The sequence below is a fragment of the Nannospalax galili genome, unplaced genomic scaffold (assembly GCF_000622305.1).
Source record: "Nannospalax galili isolate Female #2095 unplaced genomic scaffold, S.galili_v1.0 scaffold95, whole genome shotgun sequence".
NCBI classification, from domain to species: domain Eukaryota; kingdom Metazoa; phylum Chordata; class Mammalia; order Rodentia; family Spalacidae; genus Nannospalax; species Nannospalax galili.
This window is the reverse complement of record NW_008342393.1, coordinates 1,768,722-1,778,911: the sequence shown is the minus strand read 5'-3', so window position 1 is coordinate 1,778,911 and position 10,190 is coordinate 1,768,722. Positions and strand designations below refer to the sequence as shown.

Genomic DNA, 10,190 nt, shown 5'->3' with positions numbered 1-10,190 from the left:
TGTGTGTGTGTAGTGGGGAACTGACAGCTTTCCCTCCCTCCTCACACTCCTCAGCTCCCAGACCAAGAGGGGGCCAAACTCCCCAACTTCCCTTTCCCCTTCCCCAATATCTTGCATTCATGGAACACCCCCAACCTGGTCCATATCCCTCCCCCACATTCCAGCAGCCCTTTGGAATCTTCTTCCTCTCCGAGTTTTACACACACACACACACACACACACACACACACACACACACAGGCTTGCCTCTGGGTAAACAACCTTGTCCTGGCCCGCCTCCCTCAGCTCCAGGCAGTTTTCTGAGGAATGCTGTACTGGGAGGCTGTAGGCCTTGGGTCTCAGGCTAGTATCCCTGCAGGGAAAGGCAGGCCCCCTGGCAAGCTATCCTGGAATCTGGAAAGTCACTTCCTCTCTGAACCTTGGGTTTCCCATCTGCAAAGTGGGGACAATCATTCCTGCTGCCCTTTCTGATTGCTTTCCAGAACGAAAGGGAAGGAGGTGAAAACCATTGGTCAGGGCTCTAGTGACCCCATCCCCTAGCCTGGGACTTTGCCTTTTCTTGAAACCAATCCCTTCCTTCAATCTATTCTCAGCTTGCTTCACTGTAGAAGGTGGCGACCAGGCCTGGGTGTGTCAACACAGAAATAAAAGTCGTCTTGGCAATACACAGCGCTTGTCAACATTTCCATCCCCAACAACTCCCAGCCCCAAGCCTGGCTCTTGCCCAATGTGGTTGTCCCAAAGCCTCTGGAAGGGAAACTAGGCTGGGTCCGCCAGGTCTCTATGCCTCCCTATGTCTTTTGCTGGAGACAAGGGCTAACTTCCCCTGTCACCACTGAAGTTATCCTCAGTGCCAGTCAGCAATGGCACAGGATGATGTAAAAAAACAGTGTCTGCTGGAGGGTGGGTCTGAGTGTGTAGGGGTGTTAAGAGCCCTTTTCAGAGCCCAACACTGAAGGTGGAGGCACACTGTGCGTCTTTGCATTCTCTGCACGGTCCCTGTACTCCTTTGCATGGCAGTCAAGCCAAGGGCTCACACTTCATAGGGAAACTGATCATAAGCATTAGGCCAACAGGAGGAAGTTGTCAAGAGAGGCATCAACAGAGTGTTGGAGAGCAGCTCTGCTAAGGACCCGCGTGTTGCCCCCTCTGCCTTATGACTTTATTTGCCACCAGGGGATATTTCCTTCTGTGAGTGCTTACTTCTAGTATCCTCCCAGAAGGTAAGGGAATAAACTGTGATGACTAACCTCAGGTGGTAGCAGGGGCTGTCAAGATCAAGGAGGCCCAGACCCCTGAACTGTGGAGAGAATACAGGGAACTGGGGAACAAGGCCTGAAGAAACCCTATGCTTGGGCCTTCTCCAAAAGCCCAGCTCCTACCTCCTAGTAAGGTTCTCAGCAACTCTTGCTATCTGGGGGGCCCGGTTCTGTAGCCCAGGCTGACTTGGAACTTTCCAGCCCCCTGCCCTATTATCATGTAGCATCTGGTACATCACGTTCTATGGAACCTGGAAGCTCCTGACAAAGCTCCCCCTACCTCTAACTCTTCATTGCGGGATGACTGGTCCAAAGCACATGGAGTGAAATTCAGGTGTCCTGGAGCCCCAGCAAGGACTCAACTAGAAGCTGGCTGTCTTCCCAGGCTTGGAGCTAGGGGACAGAGACATCCCTGGGACAAATGGTTTTTTGTTTTGGGTTTTTTTTCCCCAGTACTAGGGACTGAACCATGGGATTGAGAATGTTAAGCAGGTGCTCTACCACTGACCTATATCCCTAGTCCATAAACTTTTTTTTTTTTTAAAGATTTGTGTCTGTATATGTATCTATGTGTATTTATGCACATGTGCGTGAGTCCCCACGGAGGTCAGAAGAGGGCGCCAGATCACCTGGAGCTGGAATTACAGGTGGTTGAAGCCACCTTAGATTCTGGGGACTGAATTCCAGTCCTCTGAAAGAGCAGAAAGCATTAACCACTGAGCCATCTCTCCAGATACCACAAAGGGGTTTTGGCTAGGGATGTAGAGGAGGGTGCTTGCCTAGCATGCACAAAGCCCTGGTTTGATCGCCAGCACAGCATAAATCAGGTATGGTGGTACACACCTGTATCCTAGGACTCAGGAAGAAGAGACAGAAGGAACAGAGGTTTAAGGCCAGCCTAGACTACATCAAACTCTTCAAAAATAGACAAATTAAAATTTTTTGGAAAATAAAAAGGGGATGCTGGAGAGATGGCTCAGTAGTTAGAGCTCTTACAGCTTTTGCAGAGGTCCTGGGTTTGATTCCCAGCACCCACATGCCAGCTAACAACTGTAACTCCAGTTCCAGAGCATTCAGAGTCTTCTTCTGGCCTCTGCACATACATATATATAGGCAAACACTCATACACAAATATAAATAAATCTTTGGGGGCTGAAGAGCTGGCTCAGTAGTTAAGACCACCGGCTGATCTTGAAGAGGATCTAGGTTTGGTTCCCATCACCCACATGGCAGCTAACAACTATCTGTAACTAGTTCCAGGAGAGCCTATACCCTCTTTTGGCCTCTGTGGGTACTACATGCATGTTTTGCCCTTACATATATGTAGGCAAAATACTCATACACATAAAATAAAAATAAATTTTTAAAATGTTATTTTAAAAACGAAAAGTTTTGAGTCTCAGAAAAGCCCTAGTGAAATCACTTCTAGCCATTCCCACTGAATCTCACAAGACTATTTAATTTCTCTGTAAAACATAAGATGACATCAAAGAACCAATTGTGGAAGTAACAAGATAGAAGTCTGAACTTGTCTTAGCTCTTCTCAGTGGAGGTGCTGAGAGTGCTCTTCATCTGTCACCTGGCTCCTTGTGACCCAAATGGCCTGAGTAGATATGAAATGGGGCCTCTGCCTTGGGTCCACCTGGCCTGGGGGGGGTCCCTTCAGTGGCTGGCTACCCCTGATCGCAGCAGCTGCCCTCTCGGTTCCGTATCTCATTCTCTTGCCGGAGCCGCTGGTTCTCAGTCCGGAGCCTCTCCACCTCAGCAGCCAGCTCCTCCACCTGGTGACAGGACTGCCTGCTGAGGCACCCCTGTAGCTGCTGGAGCCTCCGAGTCTCCTGCTCAGCCTGTGACAGACGCCTCTCTAAATCCAGGTAGTCCCGAACCAGCTCCTGCTTGCTTCGGCCTTGCAGACTCTCGGTGTGGTAACGCTCATAGGCCTCAGAGAAGTCCCTCTGCTGGAACTCACCATGGGCTTGGCCTTGCCCATCACTGTCCCCTGCTTCACTCTCCCCACTGGAGCCTGGGCGGGATACTCCATGCAGCACATCCAGGTTGGGCTCCTCCAGGACACGGTCATTCATGAGGAATTGGGTAGTGTTGTAGGGTGCCAGGGCTTGGCCTTTGGCAAACATCTCCTCTCGGATCCGGGAGGCCCTCTGGCTCTGCCTCTCATCTCGCTGCTGCTTCTCAGCCCAGCTCAGCTCCAAGTAGGGCCTCCAGTGCCGCTTGCGTTTTGAAGGTCGCCTACGGTGCTTCTTCCGGGCTAGCACAGCCTCCACTGAGTAGCCCCCTGGGCTCTGGGTCCCGGAACCTTTATTGTTAGAACCTAGGCCACCACCAGCTGGGGCAATACCTTCATCCTCTGAGTGAATCTCCTTTTGGGGTGTCAGGAACTTGGAATCACAACAATCGTGAGACTCAGGGGCTATTTGGGGGCTCCACATACCACCAGAGGTCTAGAGAAAGAAGGGAGGATGGATCACAGTTAGCCTGTCCCTGGAAATGGAATCTCCCCTGCCCACCCGGCCTCAAGCCAGCCTTGTCACACCTGCCTCGCATGGTCCCTCTGCAGCTCCTTACACTTTTACAACCATTTACTTGATTATTGTTTTTGGCTTAATGCTCTGCTATCCTTGACTTGAGCTTTTTTTTTTTTTTTTATTTTATTATTTTTATTTTATGTGTATGCATGTATTGCCTGAATGTATGTAAGTGCACCCATGTCATGCAATACCTGTGGAGGACAGAAGATGCTGTCGGATGCCCTGGGACTGGAGTTACGGACGGTTGTTAGCTGCCATGTGGGTGCTGGGATTCGAACCCGAGTCCTCTGCAAGAGCAGTCAGTGTTTTTAATTGCTGAGCTGTCTCTCCACTAGCCTGGACTCGAACTCATGATTCTCCTGACTCTGCCTCCTAAGTAGCTAGGCTCCTGTTATTAGTGCATGACACCATGTTTAGCGCAGAACTTAACACTTTACTTAATGACTGTAAGCTATATCCCCAGATCCCTAGTGTTTTTACTCTCTTTGTTTTGAAATATAGTCTTAGTAAGTTGTCCAGGCTGACTTTGAACTTGCTCTAAGGCAGGCTTTGAACACGTAATCCCTGTCTTAGCTTCCAGAGTAGCTAGGATGATAGGTTTGTGCCACCTGGCCTGGCTTCAAACTTAATAAATCCTGCTTTCAGCTATTTGCATGGCTGACTTTTTCCCATCATTCAGGGTGTCAGTTCCAATATTGCCTGTACAGCAAAGCTCTCCCTAATAACCCTACCAAAGCAGCTCTCCCACATCCCTTCCCTAGCTACCCTATCATGCCACACAGATAACCTCACACATAACATTTAACATATCACCACTTACCATGTATCTTCATCCCTGAGAATATACCATTCTACCCCTATGCTCAGAAAAGATGGGACTGTATCACTTTTCTCTATGAGTAACAGAAAGAGTTCCTAACCAAGGAGAGGCTACCATGAGAGTTCTAGAACTTACAGGAGGCAGAGAAAGGATCTGTCAAGAGGGTGTATACATGCTCAGAGCATCTGCTTATCTGTGCTGTGGTGAGGGTGGGAATACTGGGTGGTGGGGGTAGGGAATGAATTGCTCTAAGTTTGTGGTTTGAGGGATTTCTAATAATAACCACTACCATTGGCATGTTGTTGTTGTTGTTGTTTTTAAATATAAAATACAACATGGCATCTGGGCAGGAGTTCTTTTTAAAGAACATTCATTTATTATGTGTGTGTACACATGAACCTAAGTGCCATAGAGTGTGTGAAGGTCAGAGGATAACTTGTGGGAGTTGTTTATCCTCTTCCACTATGAGGGTTCCTGGATTGAAGTCAGGTTGTTAGGCTTGGTGGCAAGTGCTTTTAACCTGATGAGCCATCTTTCTGGCCTCTGAGCAACTTAGGGTTTGCTTTGGGGGACATACTATGTGTCATCCTTTAAAAAACAGGGATATGGGGCTGGAAAGATGGCTCAGCAGTTAAGAACACTGTTCTTGCAGAAGACCCAGGTTCAAATCCCAGCACCAATATGGCAACTAACAACTGTCCATAACTCCAGTTCCAGGGGATTCAATGGTCTTTTCTGTTCTCCATGGGCATTGCATGACATGGGTGCACTTACATACATGCAGGCAATACATGCATACACATAATATATTTTTTAAAAAATAGGGCTATATTAGAGGCAGGCAAATCTCTGTGAGTTCAAGGCCAGCCTGGTCTACATAGTGAGTTCTAGAACAGCTGGGGCTACAGAGAGACCCTGTCTAAAAATAAATAAATAAATAAATAAAGGGATATATTATGTGTCTATGTATTTTTATTTGTTTGGTGGGGGTGAGTGGGTGTTTATGACAGGGTCTCACTTGGTAGCCCAGGCTGGTCAGGAGCTCATTCTATAGCCAGAGCTCGTCTCCAATATTCAGCAATCCTGCCTCAGCCTCCCAAGTGCTGGTATTACAGGTGTAAACCATCACAAGTGGCTTGTTATTTTAGAGACTCTAAGGGGAATGCTGGAGATAGGTAGGGGATATATTGGAGTGAGAGTGAGTAGGTAGGGGATATATTGGAGTGAGTATTGAGTATGGGTTGTTTATTGTGTTGCTTTACCTACAGGAAGAAAATCACCAGTTATAAGTGAGAGGCTTTGTTTCTACTGGTGGCTTGGGTCGACTGAGAGGGAGCCCTGGGAACGCTAAGGCAAACACTCAGCCACCTGTTCCCAGTCCTCAGGAAACGGTCCCTAGTGATTCTTCCCTCAACCCAAGCCAGCTCTGCCCCCTGGACCGACCATGCTGTCTCCTGTCTGAAGACTTACCCCTCTACCACCATTATAGAAGATAAGTCATGTAACCTGCATGAGTCGTTTGCCCTCTCTGAACCTTTCATGCCAAGAGTTTCAAATTAAATAAATCCAAGAAGCCCTGGAAATGGCTAGCACAAGACTTGCCTCAAAAAAACAAAACCCAGTGGGCATGGCAGCGCACGCCTTTGATCCCAGCACTCTTGAGGCAGAAGTAGGCAGATCTCTGTAAGATCAATGCCAGCCTGGTCTACATAGGGAGTTCCAGGCTGGCTTGCCAGCTGGAGCTATAGGGAGACCCTGTCTCAAAAAGAACAAAAACAAAAAACAAAAACAATAACAACAACAACAAAACACCGTTGGGCATGGTGGTTGCACACTTGTAATACCAGCACTCAAGAGGCGGAGGCAGGCAAATCTTTGAGTTCAAGGCCACCTTGGTGTACATAACAAATTCCAGGCCAGTCAGTGCTATATAGTGAGACCTTGTCTCAAAAAAAACCTCAAACAAACAAACAACAATAACAGGGGCTAGAGCTAGTAGCCTAGTGGTAAAGTGCTGTTTTACTGAGGTTCAAGCCCCAGCACTACCAAAACAACAGCAAAAATCGATTCTTTGACCCCCAGTTCTCTGATCTTTTTGCAAGTGTGGCTAAAGAGAGAATGGGTAAGATGGGACAGTGAGAAACAGCATGAGCTGTGGAGCAGTGAATTCCACAAGGTGGTATTCACTGAGGGCCTAGTAGCTGTCTCTCTCTCCTGAGTTATTTCCTGTTCTCTACCACCACCCCAACTTTTGGACAAAAAACCTCTTTTTCCTGCTTCATACTTGGTTCTCAGCCTGAAAACAATGCAAATATTCAACCAAGCCATTTGTCCTTGAAGTTATTTGTGCTTGAGTTCCAAGCAAAATTCTATTATCAGAAGACCCTAAGTTTAAACCCTGGAGTTATTGCTTATAGCTGCAAGACTCTGGAAAAGATATTTCAGCTCTCAAAACCTTAGCTTCTGTCAACTGGAAGTAAGTTCTACCTTGAAGGGCTACTAGGAATTCATGAGATGCTACTGACTTAGACTCTGGTCTATTTCCCAGAGCACAGTATATACTCATTTAAAACACTGGTTTTCAGCTGGTACAGTGGTATATACTGTAATTCTAGCACTTGTGAGGCAACAACGGGGTTGTTGCAACTTGGGAGGCCTCTGGGGTTACATAAGAAAGATCCTGTCTCACAGAAAGAAGAAAAGAGAGACAGAGAGAGAGAGAGAGAGAGAGAGAGAGAGAGAGAGAGAGGAAAGAGAGAAGGAGGGAGGTGGGGAGGGAGGAAAGAGAAAGAAAGGAAGGAAGGAAGGAAGGAAGAAAGGGAAAGAGGGAGGGAAGGAGAGGAGGGAGGGAAGGAGGAAAGAAAAAGAAAGAGAGGAGGGAGGTGGGGAGGGAGTAAAGAGAGCGAAGGAAGGAAGGAAAGAAGGAAGGAAGGAAGGAAGGAAGGAAGGAAGGAAGGAAGGAAGGAAGGAAAAGCAAGCAATCTACCAACACATTTGAAACAAAAAACTAGGGTCTCTACTGGCAGATCCAGTTTTAAGGCTTTCAGGTGGCTGGGAGGGGTGGGTACTTACCTTGACCTCTTCCAGGGCTGCTGGTGACTCTGTATTACAGTTGCTATGTTTCAGAGTGGCCATCTTCCCTGTCTTTCAGCAGAAGCCTTTATCTAGTGTCACCTATTTGAACAACAATAGAAACCTAAGTCCTCAGGCAGCATCTAGCTGCTTAGGAACTGTTTACCCCAGAAACGGCAGCCATTTTGTAGCCCCAGACCTACACACCTTCGCTTTCAAATGAAAGCTCTGAAGGCTGACTCCATACCCTGGTTTTCACAGCTGCAGCCAGCAAGGGCACAAACGCAATAGAGGGGCCATCTTTCTAGTCCTGTTCTTCAGGCCCCAGGCGCCTATGTCTTACATTCTACTAGAAGTCATTGAGGCCCTGGCTGGCAGCTAGGAAGGTAGGCTTAAGCTTTGTTCTCTCAACAGTTAAAAGTAGAAAAATAACTGCCTGGGGACGCTGGCAATGGGGTGGGTCTGTGGCTTCCACCAGAGAACATGGAGCAAGCTCCTGGAGGCCCTGATCTTGACTGCCCTCAACTCCTCTCCAAGCTAAGCTCCTGAAAGCAAGGCCTCTGGAATCATGGATGGAACCTGGACAGAGCCTATGGTTTAAGTCTTTTTTGTCCACAGGCCCCTGGCCTGCTTCCTGTCTTCCTCTGAAGACGGAGAAATAGAGGAAGGAGGGAGAAGTCCTTTTACATGCAACTGAGAGGGAAAATCAAATGGCGTAAGAATGCATTTCTTGGAAGAGGGAAATAACAGTCATGGAAGGGAGGTTTTGCAAAGGTGGAACTGACCTATTTGCTGTCAAGGACTTATGTACACCACTACCTCTGCGTGTCTTTCTGTGCGACCGCTTGTCCATGGAATTCTCAATGCCTCAGCCCTACCTCTCGCTGCAGTAGCAGCTGCTCAGGTCAAGCGGCTCAGGCACTAAAATGGGGGTGGGAACAGCCTGGCAGCGCGATGGCTGCTGGGAAATGTAGTTCTTCCAGGCTAGGCTCGCTGCCCAGGATACCGTCAAGTTCCTGTTACGTCAACAACCTATCTTCCTCGGCGTAGACTGCCCGCGTTCTCTGCTTCCTTCGTTGATTGGTTCACTCGTCTGCCAACCTTCCTCCTTTCCTCAACGATTGGCTGTGCGGAAGTACAACCAGACCCTCCCTGTCAGAGCTCAATTAAAGAGTTCATTGATGGCGTTAGTCTCCACCTGGAAGAAAAATAGATCCGGCGGTGGGGGCGGAGCTTGCGCGCGGAGGGATCCTCGGCCTAGAGGATGGCGACGAGAAGCTCGGTGGCCGTCGCCGCCGCCATTTTGGGCTGGGAGGAGGCAGCGGAGGGACTCGCTGCGCAGTGAGAGCACCCCGTGGGGGGTGGTCCGGGCGCGGGGAGAGGCCGGGCCGAGTGGGCTGCCTGATGTGGCGGCGCCGGGAGACGGCTGGGAGCGGGGCCGGGACCGTGTGGGGGTTGAAGGTTGGCGTCTCCCTGGCCGAGCCCAGGCCTCACAGCCCGACAGCCCCGCAGCCTCGCTTCTGAGAGCGGGTCCTCGGGTCACGGCCGCGTATTTCCCGTGACCCCAGTAGGGGAGAGGCTCGCCTGTGTGTGCTTCCACGGGGCTGCGGCTCCTGAGGCCGAGCCCCGTCAGGCCTCTCCCCACCCCCATTCGTCCTGGGTATGGCCGCCAGGCCCAGCTTAGCTGGGTCCCCATCTGACGGAGGAGGCGGGCGTGACGCTAGTTGCAGACTGCCTGGCGGGGAAGGGCCGAGGTTGGAGCTCCGGCCGCCTGCGCTCTGCAGGGCTAGCTAGCCGCAGGATGCGGGGGCGCAGAGCCCGGCACACCCACCTCTCCCCATCCCCACACCCCAGGGCCACCTCTCAGGGCTGCGAAGAGCAACAGCCCTCTAACTGCTATGGCAACTACCAACTCCCCTGGGACCGGCTAGACCGGGGCACGTGGAAAGCTCGAGCTCAGTGCTTGGAGATCTCTGAGCGCTCTTGCCCTCAGGATTTCTCCCATCCAGTATCGCTGACTTCCCTCCAATAACCTGACCTTGCAAGTCTCCAGCCACTTTTGCAAAAATTCCTAAGGTGTGCTGCCCCGCTTCAAAGAACACTAAAGGGATGCGGTTCTGCCCTTTGCAAGGGTGGAACACAAAATAATAGAGACACCACAGCCGGTGGGTAGGTATGGAGTGGCCCATTTTGGATTCTTCAAAAACAACTGTTTCCATTTCGAAATCCAAACCTTAACTTTTCCCAAAACTTGGGACGAGTGGCTGCCCTCCTACAGGGAAAACCCAGCCAATTCCAATGTGATACTTCTAAGATTACACAATCTCCTCTTTAAATGGGAGTATTTTAACGTGCCACTGTTTGCATTGTTTACTAGAGTGTGTCTTGTAGAAGGTACTTTGGATGTACTTAATATATGTGGCTTATAGAATGTAGGGGAGACATTGTGAAAGAATAAACTCCCAAAATTCTAGCAGTGCCAACTTCTAAAAG

The 10,190-nt window shown here is 49.5% G+C and overlaps 1 protein-coding gene across 3 annotated transcripts; it reads right to left on the bottom strand.

Moving 5' to 3' along the window:
- Positions 1–2,698: 2,698 nt before the first annotated feature.
- On the bottom strand, positions 2,699–8,724 carry Hexim2 (HEXIM P-TEFb complex subunit 2). Of its 3 annotated transcripts, none has more exons than XM_008838239.3 (3): positions 8,483–8,724; positions 7,698–7,799; positions 2,699–3,718 (listed from the first exon to the last, which is right to left on the bottom strand). In XM_008838239.3, the coding sequence occupies exons 2-3, from the start codon at positions 7,758–7,760 to the stop codon at positions 2,933–2,935; spliced, it is 849 nt and encodes a 282-aa protein (XP_008836461.2). In that variant the 5' UTR covers positions 7,761–7,799; positions 8,483–8,724; the 3' UTR covers positions 2,699–2,932. The 3 variants fall into 3 exon arrangements, with proteins under 3 accessions (XP_008836461.2, XP_017654904.1, XP_017654906.1); XM_017799415.2 differs by having other exon boundaries at positions 8,517–8,637; XM_017799417.2 differs by lacking the exon at positions 8,483–8,724 and adding an exon at positions 7,905–8,463.
- Between the last annotated feature and the right edge of the window lie 1,466 nt (positions 8,725–10,190).